The sequence below is a fragment of the Paramisgurnus dabryanus genome, chromosome 21 (genome assembly GCF_030506205.2).
Source record: "Paramisgurnus dabryanus chromosome 21, PD_genome_1.1, whole genome shotgun sequence".
Classification (NCBI taxonomy): domain Eukaryota; kingdom Metazoa; phylum Chordata; class Actinopteri; order Cypriniformes; family Cobitidae; genus Paramisgurnus; species Paramisgurnus dabryanus.
Window position 1 is genome coordinate 1129877 of NC_133357.1, and position 21212 is coordinate 1151088.

At 38.9% G+C, this 21212-nt stretch overlaps 1 protein-coding gene across 1 annotated transcript; it reads left to right on the top strand.

Moving 5' to 3' along the window:
* Nucleotides 1–3056: 3056 nt before the first annotated feature.
* tmdd1 (transmembrane and death domain 1) lies at nt 3057–13357 on the top strand. Its single transcript, XM_073813032.1, has 5 exons — nt 3057–3295; nt 6021–6200; nt 6593–6709; nt 8817–8981; nt 12038–13357. Exons 1-5 carry the CDS (start codon nt 3190–3192, stop codon nt 12304–12306), a joined length of 837 nt encoding a protein of 278 aa, XP_073669133.1. The 5' UTR covers nt 3057–3189; the 3' UTR covers nt 12307–13357.
* Nucleotides 13358–21212: the final 7855 nt, after the last annotated feature.

Consider the following 21212-nt stretch of genomic DNA (forward strand, 5'->3'; position numbering starts at 1 on the left):
TCTGTCTACCATATATTCCTGCATTTAAGGTTCGCGACAATAGCTTTTAAGCTTTGAAATTATCCAAAACAATGCCACACAGAGGTGAACTTACCTTTAAATAATGCAAGAAAACCTCAGCCTTTGCAAAAGAGCATTGAAGTTTATCAACATTCGTGTGAATGCAGAAAAAACTAAAAATAATAAAACTTGAAAAAAATTGCTTGCTTGGTTCTCTCTCTGGATAGGCATGTTCGGTTGCACCTCAAAAAAAAAAGAAAAATACATGCAAAGCTACAAAGTTTTGCCCTAAGGTTACACCTGTAGCCTCTCAAGTACCAAAAAACACCCCTGTTATTTTTTTTATTGTTAAATCGTGTTTAGACACGATCAATACCTTTCAAAAACCCTCAATTACAATGGAAAAGGCATGAATCTCACACATACTCAACTATAAACCAATGCACATTGTACAAACCCTAAATCTACTTATAAAATAAGTTTAGGTTCAGCTAAAGGCCCTTTTTTAGATCCTGTTTGATAGTCGACAATAAAAGTTCATAATATACAAATCTATCATTTATTTCTAAACACCACTACATCATATTGTTTGTATTTGACCTGTGAAATAATTTTGTACGGTACACAGCACAATGTTTGCCTATTTTGCATCCATGAAAACCATGTATGGCAATTTAAAATGCCTTGATGCGATTCCAACCTTTTAAAGCGCAAACACTTCATTTAATTCGCTGTAATTTGGCTTTGTTTAGTATTCCTTGTTTTAAGCTTGCCAGATGGCACAGTTGAATAGTTACAACCTAACCATTAAATGCAGGAGGATTTTAAATGCATACACATCTGAGATATGAAAACACAACTGACCTACATTTTTTTAAAAGCTAATAAAAGCTTCAAGTTAACAGGCAGGTGTGCATCCCAAACAATTACAGATATCTAGTAAACACATCATACTCAAGACTGCACACTTTGAGATACTCTACATGGTGCAAGCAAATTTACGCCAAGAACCTTTCAGGTTATCAACGCCTTCACCGGATTTCTCAGCCTGTTATTATTAAACATCAAAAAAACACCAAGAAACCATAGCAGCAGTATACAAACAATAACAAACAAGATCTGCACAATACCAAAACTTAAAATGAGATTTTAGGGCAGAAACATAGTAAATGTTTGGTTTATTATGTATTTAAATATATTTAATAGACTACTGTGAAATTTCAAGGCTACTTAAAGGTGCAGTGTGTAAATTTTAGCGGCATCTAGTGGCAAGGTTGCAAATTGCAACCAAAGGCTCAGTCCACTGCTCACCTCTTGCTTTTAAAACACATAGAGAAGCTATGGTAGCCGCCACCGGACAAACATGTCATCGCCAGAGACAACTTAGTAAAAAAGTTTGTCCGTTAAGAGCTTCTGTAGAAACATGGCGGCACAAAATGGCTACTTCCATGTAAGGGGACCCTCTGTGTATGTAGATAAAAACATCTCATTCTAAGGTTATAAACACATAACGGTTCATTATAAAAGGTCTTTATATACCCCTGATAATATAGTTTTGTATATTATTTTGCATTTCTGTCAAGAGATCCTTCTAAAAATTACACATTGCACCTTTAATTCAATACTTTTGTCAGGCATAAGCAAATTAAACAGTTCAGACTCAAATACACTAGTCCAGGGTTTTTCCAACTTTATGATGCCAAGGACTCCCAAATGTGATGAAGCTTTTGTTAGGGACCCCCTACCAAAACATATTATAGAAATTATAATATTTTATGTATAACAATGATATAATTGGCTATACTATAATTGGATGTATAAATATGAAGAGATACATTTTCATTTAAAAGAAATGTACTGCAATAACTAATTTCATAGCAGCTTAGCAAGGATTACTGCCTTACAAACCCCAATGCCTGAAATAAAGGGGACTGTAATAAGGGAAACACGCTAAAACTATACAAAGACAATATACATGATTTTGAAATGTATGTAGCAATAAATTTCACAAATTTTATTTATCTTTTTTCTCTGAAAATTTCTGGGGACCCCTAAAACCTCCTGGAGGTCCCCTGGGGGTCCCTCACTGGACCCCAGTTTGAAAACCCCTGCACAAGTAGTCCTAAGACAAGAATGGGTATTGTTTAAAATTAAACTTTTATGAAAGGTTTTGATCCACTTCAAATGAATATTCAAGATCATTTAAAAACGTACTGCTGTGTTTTTCACAGAATTTTGTGAGACTATGGTGCTGTATGATGTTAAATGTTAACTGTCACATGGTGTATTTTAATACAACTAATAGCTTTATCACCGCACATCACTCGCAGATAACCGAAGATGGGTAAAGAGGCGGGGCATGGGTGAAGCTAAAGTGGCTGGTTGCTGAAACCACACCCGCCTAGCTCGGTTCTAGTGACAGCAGTGGCAGTTCACCCATCACTCAAGTGGCCACGCCCTTAATTATGCAGAACTTTTAAGGCTTAAAGCAACACTATGTAGTTTTTTTACCTTTAAATAATGTCTCTAAAATTATTTCAGTGATAGAACAACTTTTAACTGGACAAACTGTACTGCTGCTGCAACCTGAGCAGCCTCCTAGCTGCTACAAGCACACTCTGAAAGTGGGGGTGGAGGGTAGAGCACACAGCCCCGCCCCTCTCCCTGCCTGCAGAAGCGTGTCTGATACCAGGCACTGTTGCGCTTTTCAACCACATAGGGAAGATGTAAGTCATTTTTACATGGAAACTTCATAGTGTTGCTTTTATATAATTTAAACGGATGAGTTACAAAAAACAGTTGTCATAGCTAAACAGACCAAAAACTGTACCAAGCTGTAAACATATTATTTTCTACTCTAAAGTTGGGCATTTTAACATGGAGGTCTATCTGAATTGACTCCCTTTTGGAGCCTGCCTCTAGCGGCCAGTCGATAAATTGCAGTTTAAATCACTTCCGTATTGGCTTTGTTAGAGAGATTTGAAGGTTGCCCCTAGGTATTAATTCAAAATCTCAAAAAGGAAAGAAAAATGAAAAAGGATAAGGAGAAAGTGAAGGCGTCCTTGCCGAGCACCTTGACTATTTAAAGCCATGATGATCATAGCCTCAAGCAGAACCTGACCAAACAGAAACATTTTTTGTCTAGAAAACAGATGCATGTTTAGTTTCAAGTTCCACTTGCTTTGACTCATGAGCCTGGATTTGAAAATATACAAAAACAGGAATTCAGTTACGATGCTGCCTCTGGTCCTATGCTTCATCTTCCTCTTCTGCAAAGGTCTCGCTGAAGACACAGGTTAGTGGTGATGGTTAAAGTGTTCACAAATAACTTAAATATACATGGCTGGTCGTATTGACATGAAAGGTCGGTTTATTCACTGAAGGTGACAGTGGGGGGGGGGGGGGCGAGAAATATGTCTTTCCTATCTCACTCCTCCATAAATTGATTAGACCGCTTTCCTCCAATGCTATCTACAGCTGCTCTATACATTCCTCAAAAGATATCAGCTGCAGTAATCATGGCTGCCATAAAGACTGTCAAGTCTGATAAAAGTATGCGTACCTTTAAGACATGACTGTGCTTGTTTGTTTATGTACTGTATACAAGGAAACCTACAGTGCTACAGAGGCAGAGGAAATTGAGAGCAGTGTTGTTATTGCTAACAAAAACTATAAGAAGACACGAAAATGTTTACATTTACGGAAACAACACGACTGGAAAGAAATCAAGCTAAATTGGAATGTCTTCGCTACCGCACCACTAAGAAAAAATTACCCATGTCTTATACTGTATACGATCCATAGTGGTGAAGCTCCAAAATACATACTGTACAACCCTCATTAAGTTGAAAGGTAAACAAACAGATCTAAGCTCCAATGTCAAATATCATGGCATGTGGTTAACTTCAAATCTCATTGGTTCTTGTGCATATCCTGACAAAACGCATAACAGCTAGTCACATAGTCTCAGCCTCAGATGCCCACGGACAGCTGGCTAAACTTCTGATGCATACGGCACACTTAACTAGAAACAAAGTTGAAGTCGTCAACTGATTGGATGAATTATACAGGATTTCCGGGAGAAGCGTGTGTCGCATTCTTTAACGGTCCGATTGGAAACAACACAAAGCCGTTTGATCAAACAAGAAAGCCATCATGTTTACATCGGTGACAGTATGCTTTAAGATGGAATTAACGCTGCATTTTAAAGTATGCAAGGTTCACAGCATTAAAGGAATACTCCACTTTCTTAAAAAAAATGTATGTCTTTCTTTGTTCAGTAGAGAGGAATTAAGTTTTTTTAGGAAAGCATTCCAGGAATTTTTTCAATTTCATAGACTTTATTCAGTCCCTCCAGAAAAACGGGATTATGCGATCGCATGATTCAATGCATAATCAGCCAAAGTCCGCATATTTATGCGGGAGCCGCATTTTTTAAAATAAGCCGCACTTTTGCAGCATAAATTGCAGATTTCTGCTTACAAAATATGCGGGGCGTACTTCACACATGCGCAGCCATGTCCCTGTTGTCATGGGAATGTTAGGAAGTGACGTAATTATGCGACAGGAATGTCAAAAAAAGCAGCAAAAGCTGCAAACAGTTTTTGCATGTTCCCGCAATTTCAGTGCATAAAATTGCATAAATATCCCACACATTCCATCGCATTTTTTAAGAAAACGTGCCGCCAAGATCAAGGATTTTTGCCTGCAGCAATCACGAAAAAACTCTGCGTTATTCTGGAAGGACCGTTTATTGGACCTCAACAGTTCAATGCAGTTTAAAATTGCAGTTTCAATGCAGCTCCAAAGGGCTCTAAATGATCCCAAATGAGGTATAAGGGTCTTATCTAGCAAAATGATTGTCATTTTTGGCAAGAAAGATAAAAAAAATATGCACTTGTAAACCACAATTTCTCGTCTTGCACCAGCCGTGTGATGCGCAAGCTCGACCTTCCGTAATGCGTAAGCATGTTGAAAGGTCACGCATGACGTATGCAAATCTACCGCCCCAATGTTTACAAGTGTGGAGAAAGAGGACTGTTTATACGTTGTTGTATGTGGAATGATACTAATGACTGTATTTGTATCATTTTTTTAAATGATACAACTATGTGACTAGCTGTTACTAGATTCAGTTCTTATGCACTGAAATTCATTGGTTTATACTAGCGCTGTCAAGATATAATGCTGCGTTCACACCAGCCACGGTAGAGGCATCAGGCACGAGTGATTTCAATGTTAAGTCAATGTAAAGACACGTTTACGTGCGTCTGGAGGACTCACTGCGCGAATGAGGCATTAAGCGTGGCGCAGTAGACGCAAATCCACCTTATTTGGCATCTAGTTCACGTGAATGACGCAAATTGAGCGTTGCGCGAGAAACGTGCGAGTTTAAAAATATGAACTTTGGCAGAAAATCGTGCCATGTTAACCAATCAGGAGCTTGCTCTAATAGTGACATGATTACAGGAGTCGCAGAAGCCCCTCCCATGACGTGAAATTCTGCGTGAATGTTTAAAATTACTAGAATTTCACGCGCGAATGAAGCAAGTAAATTCAAAAATTTTCAAGTGTCCAACTACGTGCGAATAATCCATTTTTGCCGCTTCTACCATGTTTGGTGTGAATCCAGCATTGGGCAGTCTTTATCTATTCAAATGGTTCCCAGGCTTTCAGTATGAAGTATGAAGGTTTGGCTACACAAGTCTAACAGTCCAAGACATGCAAGAACCAATGAGATTTGAAGTTACCGACATACCGCCAAATTTTAATTAAGCACTCCAGAGTTTTTTTACAGTTTAATTTTGCTATCTGGATCATTTTATGATAGATGTATGTAAGTATGTAAGTTATCAATTGAACAAAATCTTGAAAATAACTACACCTCAAGTCAACATCTAATTAAAATGTATGTTTAGTGCATTGCTTTGTGGTTCCTGGAGTGTTTTCTAGAAACCAACCTCATGGTTCTGTGTTCTGTTCCCAGTGGTACATGCCTGATTTTTCTTCTTACGCCACAGTGGCAGAGGACATTGGACCTCACCAGCTGGAGCGTTTGGTGGGGCTTCTGACAGATCGTGAGTGTGAGGAGCTCATTTCTGTCATGTCTCATGACGAGGAGAATGTCTTCCAACGCCTGGACCGACTTTCACCAGAAAGAAACCAGCTACAACTGGAAACACGAAGACGGAGAAATACAAGTAAGCAAACTTAAAGAGAACGGAAGTGCAATTTTAATAAATTCATAATTGGACTTGATGAAGTCCAGTAGCAGTAGTGACGTCTGTGCCGCCCATGACTCACTGTGTACACAATGAAGAGCTTTTGTGCAGCCAAATGTGTTTGTTTCTCACTCGCAGGAACACTTATCAGTCTACTCATGTAAGGTTGAGAGGTCCACTCAACAGACATCTCAACCAAACTAATTCTGTTGATGTAATCCCCCTTCATCAGTAATGAAATCTATTGAGGCAGTCAGACATGATTCAATTGTTTAATTGCCTGAACAATTCAAGAGCTGATTTATTTTTTTACTGTCTGTTTTTGCTGTCTGTCTGGACTATGTCTGCCATTGTATGTGTGTGATTGGCAGACCAGGAGCCTTGTCGCTCGGCACTCAAGGACTGGCTGCAGACTCATGGCAGGCAGATTTACTACGACAGGCTGTCTCGTGCACTGCAACAGATTGGCAGGACTGACATTGCCATAGGTCAGCTGAACACACACGCAATGGGCTAAGTGGGTTGTACCTGAAAGCTGCCATCACATTACATTCAAATTTGCACTAAAATACTGACAGGCACAAATCATTTCCTCACTTATTCCATCTTTGCCAATTAATTTTGGATTTGAACATCATAAAAACGCACCTCTCTGATTTACTTCATAAAGTTATCATGAAACTTCATTATTTTTTTTTAAATTCATGTGCCCTCATAATCTTTAATGAAAAATGCTAATCTTCTCCCTTCCTCAAAACGAGCTCTCTTTATTTCCGGTCACGAGGAATGGCGCAAGGGCGGGGCCCGGGAAAAAATTGCAGCAATTAGCAACATGACCCGACTTCCAATGATCCAATCAGTTCTCAATGGACAAATTTTAGTGTTCAATTATGTTAAAGTTTAAAGAGGGTCGCCTAGCTAACCCCCCCCCCCCCCCCCATTATAGGGTCATCGTGATTTAACAAAGTATGAGGTGATCCAGGATTAACATTTCTTACCTACTGAAAAATCCAGCTAAGATTGAAGCTGGTATTGCTGGTGTAGCAAGCTGGTCTAGCTGTGTTTTGGTCACTTTTTAAGCTGGACTTTGCTGGTCAGGCTGGAAGACCCGCTGACCCACCAGCTTGACCAGCTTTGCCAGGGTGAGTGGACCAGCTTAGACCAGCTACTGCCACCTCAAACCAGCTAAACCCAGCTACCAGCTTATGCTGGTCTTTGCTAGATTTTTCAGTAGGGATGTTGGTCCTGGATTAACATTTTAATCAAAGAAACCCCAAATTACCCCTTAACTCAAAGCCTAACCATTTTTTTACAAAATTAGGACAAATAATGGAGAGTATCGCTTTGTGGCAACGCAGCACAATAATTTTAAATTTATGTAGTACTTTCATTTTAATCAAAACAAGGGAACCGCTTAATTTATACTTCTGTGCTTTATAGGGGGTCCCTCAATGCTTATAGGAGGTCCGGTACCACCCCAGAACCCCCTAAATTCGAACACTGTAGACAAATTCAACTCCCGCCCAACGGTTTTTCATTCCAGAAGCCGTTTACTTGTCGTAATATGTAGACGATCTCTACTTCCGTTTCACGATGACTTTAAATATGAGTGGTTGAACTGTGTAAAAAGCCTTGCAATACCACACCAACATACCACCTCCAAAAGTACATCAACTCTCACATAGCATCTCCATTAGTCGACAAATAAGATTGTCAGAAACTAAAAGAAAGTTTCCTGGATGAAAGCGATGAAGCTTTTCATCATCTTTTCTGTTGTTTTTGCACACCACTGAAGCAAGGAGAATCAAGCTAATTCAGAGCAATCCATCTTACACTGCCATCCTAAAGATGTAGTTCAGCAGAGCATTATGTTATTTTTATACATTTGTGATAGGACGTGTTTTGCACCCTGTCACTCCCCTGGCAGCGATTGCGGTCCGGTTTGCGGGCGGCTCTGCAGTCGAATGGCATCGGATACGAGGAGGTGCAAATGATCTGACAGCAGGCTCGCTGGAGCTGACACCAGATTCGCTGCCTGCCATCTGTTCCTTTCATCATCTCTGTTAAAAGAAGAGAGAGAGAGATAGAAATGGATAAACAGAGAGAGAAAAAAATGACAAGCTCGACAGCCCAAAAACATCCTTCAGTCACAGCGACGCGCTGCATAAAATAAAAGAAGTTCCTAGGCAAACACAGAAGCTGAAACGCACATTGCCGCAATTACGAGAGCTTTAATTGCAGGCCTGTAAATGGGCTATGATGAGGAGCAGCCACTCAGCAACGGCACCTTGAATAAACAGCATTCTTATGCTCCAGCACGCACATCTCCTTCAGCTGTTCTCGCCTTATTATGCCTGGTAAATTTATTGGGTCTGGCATACTCATTTCAAGGTGTTCATAGAGGCCATTATTGTGTGCTTGATTTGTTAATGTGCACTGCGTGTGGTGTTGTATGAATATGAAATGATCGCCGCAAACAGCAGGCAAAGTTGCCGGCAGTTTCAACAACGATTTTATCAAAGCAATAAACTCACATCTGGACACAACCATACTGGAACTAATGTATATGCTTTGTATTTGCTTTTCATGTTGCAGAGGTGGGTAAAAACATCAACCAGGATAAAATTCTTGCCATGCAAAGATATGTAGATGGGTACCACGATCTTGTTAATAAAATGGCCGCCCAACAAGAGAAGCACCAATCAGATTCGGAGGATAATGATGACCATGAAGAGGAGCTGCTGTACTCTCCAAAACAGGGTGAGGCCTTGATTATTTCCCAGTATTATTAAGGTGATATTCTTGTATCTCTAGTTGCACCATTAAACGGTTTTATTAAAAAAATTATAAAGTATAATTCATTAAACAATTTGTTCTAAGTGAAATTGGACATTTAACAAGAAAAAATTGTGACCCTGGACCACAAGCACATGTATATTTGTAGCAATAGCACAAACAATATATTGTACAGGTCAAACTTATGCCAAAAACCATTAGGATATTAAGTAAAGCTCCATCAAGATATTTTGTAATTTTCCTACCATAAATATATCAAAAATGTATTTATCATTAGTTATATGTGTTGATTTCATTTGGACAACTTTAAAGGCGATTTTCACAAGATTTCGATATCTGCACCCTCAGATTCCAGATTTTCAAATAGTTGTATCTCGAACAAATATTGTCTTATCCTACAAAACATACAATGGAAAGCTTTTTATTCAAATATCAAATAAAAAGAAATGAACCTTTATTGAACCGAGCCCCTAAGGGGACATTGGAGTAAAAAAATCTAAAGTTTGTTTCATGTGCTCACGTAAAACGTTCATGTGCTCAACTATGGCATGCGCACGTGAAAGCAAAAGTTTCACGTTCGCACGCGAAAGTTTCACGTGTGCACTCGAAAGTTTCAGGTGTGCACGCGAAAGTTTCAGGTGTGCACGCGAAAGTTTCAGGTGTGCGCGCGAAAGTTTCAGGTGTGCGCGCGAAAGTTTCATTTGTGCACGCGATAGATTCAGGTGCGCACGTGAAACTAAACTTTATTTCATTTTTGCTCCATCTCCCCTTAGGGGCTCTGTAGGTTTGTGCTCCAGGGTCACAAATATTATGGTTGCCTACAGACAACTATTTGTGACCCTGCCTGTGAAAACTCAGCTAAAGTCATTTTTTGTGATTTGCTAATTTCTACATAAAATCATCCTGCATAATGTAAAGAATATTCAGTGAAAATATAACCTTGATATCTTTAATATTGACTAAGTAAGGTCATGTAAAAGACTGAAATCATAGTAAAATTAATAGTTGGAATTAATTTTATGCTCATTATCTCAGAATTAGATTATGAGACTTTAGTTTGGATTTCACAGACAGGGTCACATTTCTCCCATTTTAAATTCTCAAGCTGATGTTAACCAATGGAATTATTTCTAGATTTATTATAGTCAGACATTCCCATCCACTGGGGCCAGTAACTTCTTTTTTGAGGGTGCACGATGCAAAGCTTGTCATGTCAAAATATGTGTTTGGCGCATCATGTAAACCTATGTGCATCATGTGTTATGTCAAAATTTGTGCCTGCTGCAGATGATTCAAATGGGTTTATGATAAGAGACACTCACGTTTGCCAGATACCCGCTTAATGGCAGGGTATTTGATTTTGAAAAATGCTAAGTTTAGCCTACTAGCAGTGAAATCACGATCCCACCCTCCATTCTCCATCCAAAGCCATGCATCTTCGAAATACATGAATACGCACAGACCAGAAGCCCATTCATGTTTCAACATTCAAACTTTGCAGTACAAAGTGAATAACATTAACAACATATTTTAAATCGGAATTAGATACAGCAGCGTTTTCGGTAGCGTTACCGTGTGTTCACACCAGCCGTGTTTGAGGCGTCAAAATCGTGTCTACCGCGTCTAGTTTGCCGCTTGAACATTTTGAATGCATTCGTCTAGAGCGAAGTAGACGCACAGAAAAAGCAAGCATTTGACATGCGTCAAAGGCGAAAACCGCTTCTTGTGGGAGGGGCAAGTGCTATGCGGTTGTCTGTTTGCAAGATGGCTGATTTTGATCGTGCATTCATCAAGAGAGTTACCGGTTTGTATTTGGTAACCTTACTATATGGGGTAAAGTAGTTTAAAAAACAGCTGGAATGCCGCAGGTCGATAAACATCACGACTCAAAAGTGAAATGTGTATTTACAACTTACCAGGTTGCCCAATGTCTTCACTGACACTCTTCCAAGCGAGGTCCTTTTTAATTAGTTTCTCTACAGAAATAAGAACTGTGTCGTATAGCTCCGGGTGACTGCTCACGGACAATATCAAGCTTCCTTCATGTTGAATGAGTGACTGCGGGAGGGGCTGCTGCACCACGCACCACGCTAAACGCCTCATTCGCGCTGCGAGACCTCCAGACGCATGTCAACGCGTCTTCACATTGCCTTACCATTGAAATCACTCACGCTTGACGCTGGTGTGAATGCAGCATAAGACATAGTAGTTTGCTTGTAATTTTGAAAACGTAAATATTGTTATGCTAATTCGTAAGGTTACACAAACTGCATAATATTCCATCAAAATAGACTATCTGAATAAAATCATACCGTGTACCTACCTTATTAACAAGCAACACTGCAAGCCCCCTCAGACCCTTTGCCTACCGCATATGTTTCCATCTTGTGGAAAAGCAGTAAAGTTACCAATGTTAATTTGGGTTTTTGCCATTTGCTGATCCAGACGGTTTTTGCTGTTGTTGTTTCAAAAGATGACTTTCGTTTTGTGGTCCTACGCCTTTCACAGATGACATTTATAAAAAATACATTTAGACAACATAGTGATTGCTATCAGGATGTAAGGAGACTTTCAACCAGCATAACTAAAAAATTTTCTAGGATCAAATCAGATACCCTGCCTTTAATCTCATGTGTAATTAGAGTTTAGTGTTAAGTTACTGTCTATCAATGCATGTGCAGCAGGCATGTATTTTGACATGACGTATAATGCACATAGGTGAACATGATCCATCGAACATATATTTTGACATGTTGAGTCACACACTTGACACTTATTTTGAATTTGCCACCTCGGAAGAGAAGTTACCAGCCGCCACTCTTCCCATTTAAATTAGTTAAACCACTAGCAGCATAATCAAGTACTGGGTTGGGAGAATTGGTTTAAAAAAGAATTGGTTTAATACAAATAAAATAAATTGCAAATACAGCATGTCAACCTTCGAAAAAGCTGAGCACTGTCCAAATAAACTGTTTAAAATTCAATCATTCTAACTCTTTTTGTCACTGTCCCATTGACAGCAAGAGGGTTTACCTGGGAAGATGTGGATTTAGTGGTAAAGAGGCAGCCTGTGCCACCTTCTCAGCGTCGACTACTCAACATAGCGTGGCCTCTGCTTTACGGCCTCGTCCTTGGATTTGCCGGGGCGCTGCTCGTGAGTGTGTCCATCCTGCTTATTACCATATATGTATCCCGTGGCAACACAACTAATTACAAAACTGCCCATCATCATCCTCTACTTGGCGTTGTGACATCATCAGGGAGAGCTCCTTCGAAAACAGTGCCCTGAAGACACATTGGGTGAAAGTGAAAGACTCCCATACTAATGGATGTTCAGGACAATTATCTAGCCATGTTCATTAGTACGCAATTCAATATTAAACAGATCTGCCTTTGATGGCCGATGATGACCCAAGGTACTTCCAATAAAGCAGTTCTATTGGCTGTTATCTTATCTTGTGTGCTATTTAAACTACATCGAAAATTAGCGAGACGGCACGGCGTGCCAACACCTTCGGGTCCGACAGCTCCCAATGCCTCTCATAAAGATATTTCTGCAATAAAGCGCCTGACAGAACATAATGACAACAATCTGTTACCTCCATCGAGACCGTAGCCATTGTCCTGTCACTATTTTGATGGTTTGCAGGGAAGCTGTGCTGGAATGCAGCCCCTCTAGAAGCCCGATTGCTGTTGCCTTGACAATACAGGCACTTCCTGTTTCCAGAATGCGACAGCGGTGGTGTGGTCGTCTGGCATCGAGGAAAAACTAATTATCCAGACTGGCTCCCTCTCCCCTGAGCCTAAAGCAATCCACAAGGCTAATAACAATGACAATGCCTGCAGACAATGCAACCTAAAAGAGACAAGATAGACTGGGTGGGTATGGCATAAAAACACACAGGAGAGACCGTCAGCAGGCTCAGAATGGGGTACAGAAAGAACCCATTTACTGTTTTACCAAGATGTTCAATGCACCAGGAAATGAGTTCAAGTGAATGATCATACACAAACAAAATATCTCTTACACTGACATCAGCTCTTTCTTTCGCTCTCTTATCTTTATCCCCTCTTCATCGTAAAGTGTTTCTCGTTTTCTCAAAACAGACCCCCCCATCACCTTCTCTCCTTCTATTTTCTTTTACTTCTTATATAATTGAACTAATTACTTCATTATACAAATCCTGACTAATGTGCTCCTGGATTCAGACATCATGGATTAAAAGTGGTACTAAGCAGCAATTACCGGCAATTAGTTCATAAATCAACATCTAAACAAATTATAGTGCAATAGAGGGGGGAGTTGTATGTTCAAAGCAGCCGGCCAGGAGACCACATACAAAATTTACATGCAGACCTGCTAGTCGCTGTCAAAGATTCAACATTATTATGTTACTTGAACAGACCAAACCAAAACAGAGCTTTCTGTCAAAGTCTATAGCAGGGGTCTCCAACCTTTTTGTGAGCAAGGGCTACCACAATGGATAAAACAATCTGGAGGGCTACTTTTTTATATTTTTTGTTTTACTTGTTGATTTTATTTTATTTGACTTGTTGATATGTTTTAGTATTGTTTAAAAAGTTAACATACGTAAACCAAGCCAATCTAATATAAAAATATGTAATAAATAAATTTTACAAATTGAGACTATTAATAGAATGTGCTTTGGCACCACGTTGAAAATATTAGCCTGGTTTCCATTTAAGATTTGCTCAAAACTTTGGCAATATTTTCTAAATGTTGATAAAAAAATATTACAAAATGATGCCATTAACCGATGTTATGCAACTTAAACATATTTTTTCTCTTGTGTCATTCCAATTTCCACCTTATACGGCGCTGCGCAGATCGACATGCGGATGACATCAAAATACAGCGAGGAAGACTTAAAGGCGCTCTAAGTGATTCTGTGTGACGTCCCTTCTTGTTGACTTTCGAAGTGTTGACAAACAAAACGGAGCGCAGCTAACTCCTCCCCCTCCCTTCCGTGCTTTCTGAAAGAGTCATGAACGCGCCCAACCCCTACTCCCAAATCCTTCTTGTCTTTAATTGGCTGAAACACTTTGTTATATTTCGAGGTGGTAGGTTTGATCACTTTGTTTTTGTTGCAGTTTGTGGAGCCTGGGCTGTCTACAGAGGCCGCGCTTTTTTACAGTGTGTTCAGGGGACGGGCAGCTAATAGATAGTGAGGAGATGTTTACTGTATGAAACAAAAAATATTTTTTTGGCCTAAAATGCGTGAATTCGTTTAGAGCACCTTTAACTCTTTCCCCGTCAGCATTTTTAAAAAAAGTTGCCAGCCAGCGCCAGCATCTTTCATGATTTTCACAAAAGTTTAATGTCTTCCAGAAACTGTTCTTCTTTAAATATATAAACAAACAATATATCAGATGAAAGAACAGACCCTCTGCTTTAAAACAAAAAAAACTTTCATCCTACCTTCATTAGTTCTCTTGTAATCACCTCTCAAACATGGGTAGGTTTCTTCAAAAACACCCCATTTTGAGCAAAAAGCTGAGATAATTCTATTTTTGCGAAGGACTTTTGATAGAGATCAGATGCAGAGCGATCTTTAAAACATACACGGAGTTCTTTCACGTGAGGTGCTACTTCCGGGTTGTATACGTTGCGGAAGTGCGCCACCTGGTGGATAATAGCGGCATTGCGGAAAGACCGAAAATCGCGTCATTGGCGGGGAAGCGTTTTCTCTTAATTGACGAGATATCTTGTCAATGGCGGTGAAAGAGTTAAAAGCATACAGAGCACTTGACTCTTCAATCGGTTCGCTGTGACTCTGGACGCTGCTCAAATCCCTATCGCCCCACAGAGCACCACTCACATACTTTAACATTAAAAACCAGCATATTTGTCCCAAATCGTTAGCGATTAACATTGGCTGCTAACGTATATTTTGCATTTTGAAGTAGATGCCATCTGACTAAGCTTGCGCTATTTAATGTGAATGTCTGGTGTACAATACCTCAGAGTTGTCCTAGACGCGACGCAGCGCTTCTGGTCAGGTGTGCAACCCCCTTTAGACATCCTTTTTCTTTAAAAAAAAAAAAAAGTAAACCAACACTATAAGAGACATTTAGTAGCTCTTACTAAAATGAGATGAGTGAAACACTAAATTTGACCCTGCCTATCAAAACCCATCTAAAGTCATTTTTTTGATTTATTGTTTTCTACATAAAATCATCCTACATAATGTAAAGAAAAACATTTGGTCAAAATATAACCCTGATATCTTTAATATTGACTTAAGGTCTAAGGTCATGTCAAAAGATTGAAATCAAACTTTAATGCTCCTAATCTTAAAATTAGATTATGAGACTTAACCTGGATTCATAACAGCTATTGGCCTCATGTGCATAACATAATGCAGGTCCTTGTAAAGTTAGTTGCAAATAGCCTTATATAAGCCAGGTATTTATAGACACACCCAAGTGATTGTTGCCGAATGGGAAAATGACTCCATCCCTGACAAGATGTTCTCACTTCATTTTCAGGTGTGAATGCACAGTCATTGACGTTCACCAGGACACCCTTAAAAAAGTGAAGAGAGAAAGAAACTGAGTAAATTTAACAAATCTCAGAGGGCATACACAAAGTGTGTGTTCTTGCCAATTATAAAGCCAATTTATGAAGTATTTAGCTCAAAAATCGCATAAGACATCCAAATAGGCCTCATAAAATATACTGTACAACTTCTAAAAAAGCAAACAAACCCTTTTATGTATAAGTCACTTTGGATAAAAGCGTTTGCTAAATAAATGTAAGTGTAACTCAAGATAAGCATTAACACAAATTGAGGTAGAAAAGTGTTTTTAAAATGCTGTCAAGTTGCGTTTTTCAACCTAAAAACACAAAATACAGCCAATGCCAATTTTAAAACCATACGGACCAATCATATGAAACTGGGTGCAGGATAGGCATCTTGAGTGTGCACATTAGCAACGGTGTATGGAAACTAATGCGCCTAACATGCCTGCTGTTCAACTTGGTTGCGCTCCGTCTATCTGTTTTTAACGCAAGAATGCTTCCTGTGTGAACGTCCCTTCGGTCCTTAAAACATGTCTGTTGTAGAGATACCTGTGGGATAATTCATGTAAATTTCATGTCTTACTTTAGACAATATCTTCATCTTTCTCTCTGATCCATAATAATCTTCAGATAGTTTTAAAATGCTATGACACGCATCTGAAAAAAAGCAGAATGAAGAGAAAACCTTCCAGGAGAACCCCAGATGGCTCTGTCAAGATGAAACGTGGATACGTTGACACTTTTTTGTCCCTCACACACAAACATAAATATGCATATCATGTCACAAACGAATTGTCTCGCTCTCTTTTCCTTTCTTTATCTCTCTAACAAACAAACAAACACATAAAACAGATGGAAGACAGACACAGGACAACATCCATTTATTCATTCACACAGATTGTAGGCGCTGCGTCACATGTTGCAGACAATATTTCCTCAGTGACAGTGCAATGCTGTCCAATGGAGCCAAGAAAATGAATAGTACAGACTTTAGTCGGAGTAGGAAACATATTTACTTTGATAATTTAAATTACGGAGTATTCTGTCAAGTTTGCGTGAGCTCAATGACTCACATCTGACATTTCTGCATTTCTGTCCCTCAAGTCCTTATTGACGTTTACGTCAATTAAATGCGAAGTATGTTTTTGGTCTAATTAATCGCAGGCTCCTCTCATTAAAAAAACGACTCTCATCCGCAATATCTACAATAAATAGTTAGATATCGTTACTGTACAATAACTAACGTTAGTTCATCCAACGTTATAGCTTAACGTTACCTCCTCACAAAGAGTAAAGCCGCTGAATGAACTGATACTGTATGTGCACATAAATATGCATAAATAATAAATAAGTTTTAAGTATTAAGTAATGAGTATTTTGTAATGTTAATAACAGTTATTATACACTGTAAGATCAAGCATTTTACCTGGGTTAACTGACTGACTGACTGAGTGATTGAACTTCCTGTCCGTTTCTCAAGCCTTCGGAGGTCGCATATGCAGGCTGCATACGTCATCAAGCTTGGTTTATTTAACCTTTAATTAATTAAGCATTACATTCGCAAATCATAAGCATGTTACAAGAATTTACGATTAAATGATAATAATAGTCATCTTTATAATTGTTAATGTACTAAAATAAGACAGTCTTGATGACGTATGCAGCCTGGAAATGCGACCTCTAGAGGCTGCAGCCTTCTGAATGAGAAACGGCCCCGTCAGGCCCAGCGTCGGCGACTGCTTTTACGTCATCAACTTTAAGCGACATTTATCGGCGCATTCCCCAACATTAAATACATTGTCTCAAAAAGATATTTAAAAAAAAAAAACATACACAAAAACACAGATAACAAAAAATCTATACTGTAATATATATTCGACAAAAAAATCGACAATTATAATGTTTGCCAAAGATAAGGGCATAAATGCGCCCTTCCCCTCACCATTTAGACCGTTTTTAAAACCCTGCCTGTAATCCAAAATGCTCCATACGGATTGATTCTCCAGAGGATGCTTTATGTCATGTGGATGATTCTGCCTTCTGTCTCGTGCATGTGCATCTTTGACATCTCTCTGGGACGCGCACATGCACTCAAGCTGTCTCTGTCTATAAACCGTCATACGCGCGGATCAGACGCTGTAGAGATCACATCTGTGGCTCATTTAATAAACAAACTTTTATAGTGTCGAAAGTTACGCTAAATGTTCAAGTGTGTAGGATTCCTTTCGTTAAACAAGAGGCTTTCTAAAAGTTTTCAACAGCTGTTCAAAACACCCAGGTTGAACTGACAGGGGCACAGTGCCATCCAGTGGTCAAAATGAGACACTGTAGATGAAAATATAATAGTGTTATTTCAAACATTTATTATGCAAGGGTCAAACCTTAAACTCTTTTTGATACATATAATGGGTAGAGGTGCATTCATTGTCTAGTATATAATATGCCATAGGGATAGTATGCAAGTCTATGCAACCAAACAAGTTGGAGTATGCCAGAGAGCTGCTACATTAAAATGCTGAAAATGCATTTAGTAGGGTATTCACATAAACATTATTCTAGCAATAATATTTTAAAGCACATGCATGTGGAAAGGGGTGTTTGTGAGCAACTGTAAGTCTAACTGGAAGACATGTTTTACCACGGTCCCTTCCTGGGTGCAGCCAACCACAATGGATGTTTTTTTTAAAAGATATACAGTAAAGTAATAATTAGCTTAATTATTGTTTTTTAGCAAATTCAGTTATGAGCATGGAGTTGCAATAATGAAAATCACCCAACTATATAATCAACCGTTCAACGCCTATCTGTACATACAAGCCTGTTACAGTATTAACATGCATTGAGGCAGAGACAGAGTAGTATGCATTGACCTCTTTATACAGTTAATAATGAGATCTCTCGGGAGCCGGTTTACATTCACAACTGTCCATTTCAATTTCTTTCCGGCTGTTGAATAAAGCCTCGACCACCTTCTGTGTTAATTAGAAGAAGATATCCCTAACATCTGATTTTCATGAACAATGATGCCAATCATTAAAGCCCAATAGGGATTAAACACATTCGAAAGATAGAAGCTTTTAGCCAGCTCTTTTACCCTAACGGTGGGTAATTTTCTCAGGATTTTCTCGAACCGCTGTTTTTTAGACGCCAAGGGACACAAAGGTAAAAGCAAGGTTTCGGTTTATAAAGAAGAGGTGGGGTATCAAAATAGTGCACATGGAACTATAAATATTCAAATTAGTCTCCTCCTCCACTCTTTTGCCCCACCTTGAACCATAGATTTGTTAGATATGTAAACAGATGCTACATTTGGCAGTTTCAGACACACCCAGATCTCCTGTCACTAGGATGGTACCCTTTAAAACTTAAGGTACAAATATGTATACTACAAAGGTGTATAAAGTTGTAATTTTTTCTTATTGCAGCAAACAGACACGAAATAATTGTATGTGTGATGCATGGCCCAATCACTCAATAGGACTTTAAATAATCAAGAGTCCCGTATCCAAATGCAGACTTTATCCCTAAATTAATTACCACATTTCATTTATTTGCAATCAGACCAATGACGTGATACAATAGACATAAATTAATATTAGCCATCAGTGAACGGCAATGTCCAGAGTTTGTTTTGGTTGGAGGTTCATTGCGCCTCATTTCATAAACTTGTTCATTAGGTCAAACAATAGATTGTGTCAGCATAACATTAATAACACTAGTTGATCAATGTCCGAAGGTTGTTTGATGTGTTTCCTAATGGGTGTTTGTATATGCTGTAAGTTTGGCTGAATGGAAATTATTATTTATAGTTCAATGATTGGTCAGCTGTTTGTTTGGGTGCTACAAATTGGATAATTTTTCATTCTAATGAAAAAAAATCAACAGATGAGCGAATTACAGTGCACAGTGGTCTCTGTCTTGAGTAAATAACTTGGATTAATAGTGGCTAAACTGGAAAGACACATTTAAATTGGGTGTGTGTCGACTATGTTATCTTTATCTAAATGTTACTACTATGAAAATGTTCTTCAAAAGACAATTATACACAATTCTCTTATTCACTTGATGGAAAATGTAGCAATGATAAATTTGAGCTCAAGGAGAAATTAAATTGCTGGCTGCTTCTGCTATTACACAATGTCCTGGCAAAAAAACAACACATTTTATATAAACATGGATCTCATGCTCACATTTGGGGATTGATTAAAAAATCATGCAACTTCTTAAGAGACAGTTTATATTACTAAAGAGAGGGTAATAATTGCTCTCAAAGACAAACTAAAGTACAATGATATGTGTGGCTTTGTTTGATGCATTAATGTGGGTACTTTTAATCCAGTTTTGGGGCTATCCAACGTTGGCCTGACGTCAAAACCCAACGTCAGGCTGAAGTCAAAACCTAACATCAGGCTGACGTCACAATCCAACATCGGGCTGACGTCAAAACCCAACGTTTTACTGACGTCACAATCTAACGTCCATTTGAAATTACAAACCAACATCGGTTTGACGTCACAATCCAACGTCGGACTGCCGTCACAATCCAATGTCGGACTGACGTCAAAACCCAACGTCCGACTGACATCACAATCCAGAGACGTTTTATATCGTTTTATATTTTCAGTGCTCACACACAAAACTTCAAAACCCGACATCGGACTGACGTCAAAACTCAATGTCGGATTGACATCAAAATCCAACCTAGGTATGACATCACAATCCAAGGTCAGTCAGGTTTTGAGGTCAGTCGGAAGTTCGGTTTTGAGGTCAGTCGGATTTTGAGGTTTTGAGGTCAGTTCGACGTTGGATTGTGACGTCAGTCCTAGGTTGAATTTTGAAGGACATTGGTCTGACGTCAAAACCCAATGTCAGACTGAGGTAAAGACCCAACATCTGACTGACGTCACAATCCAACGTCAATCTGACATCAAAACCCGATCTGATGTCAAAACCCAGCATCAATCTGACGTCAAAACCCGATGTCGGACTGACGTCAAAACCCAACGTCGAACAGATGTCAAAAATCAACCTAAGACTGACGTCAAAATCCAACGTCGGACTGACATCACAATCCAACATTGGACTGTGTTCAGTAAGAAATTGGGTTTTCATGTCTGTCGCATTATAATGTCAGTCCGACATTGGATTTTAATGTCAGTCTGACATTGGATTTTGACGTCAAAATGGAACATCGGTCTAATGTCAAAACCCAACTTCGGACAATTTGACATCGGTTTGACGTCAAAACCCAACGTCGGATTGACTTTAAAACCCAACTTCTGACTAACGTCAAAATCCAACCTCAGACTGACATCAAAATCCAACATGTTGATAAATCTGGGGTTGCCGTCAAAACCCAAAGTTGGATTGACGTCAAAACCAATGGATTGTAATTTAGCTTATGCTGGGTTGTTTTAACCCATTGTTGGGTCAAATATAAACATTTCCTGAACTAATTTACCTTAAATTTTGAGTGTATTATCTTCTAAATGTGAATTTTCCAGTAAGTAAGGGGCTGTACATTTTAAAGTTTATATTATTTGTCAATGTTTTGGAGCAAGCTACTGTTTACAGACATCTTAAGGCTACCAAATTCATATTTCACTTTAAAAAATGGCGTTGGTTTGTAATTTAACCTACACTGGGTTATT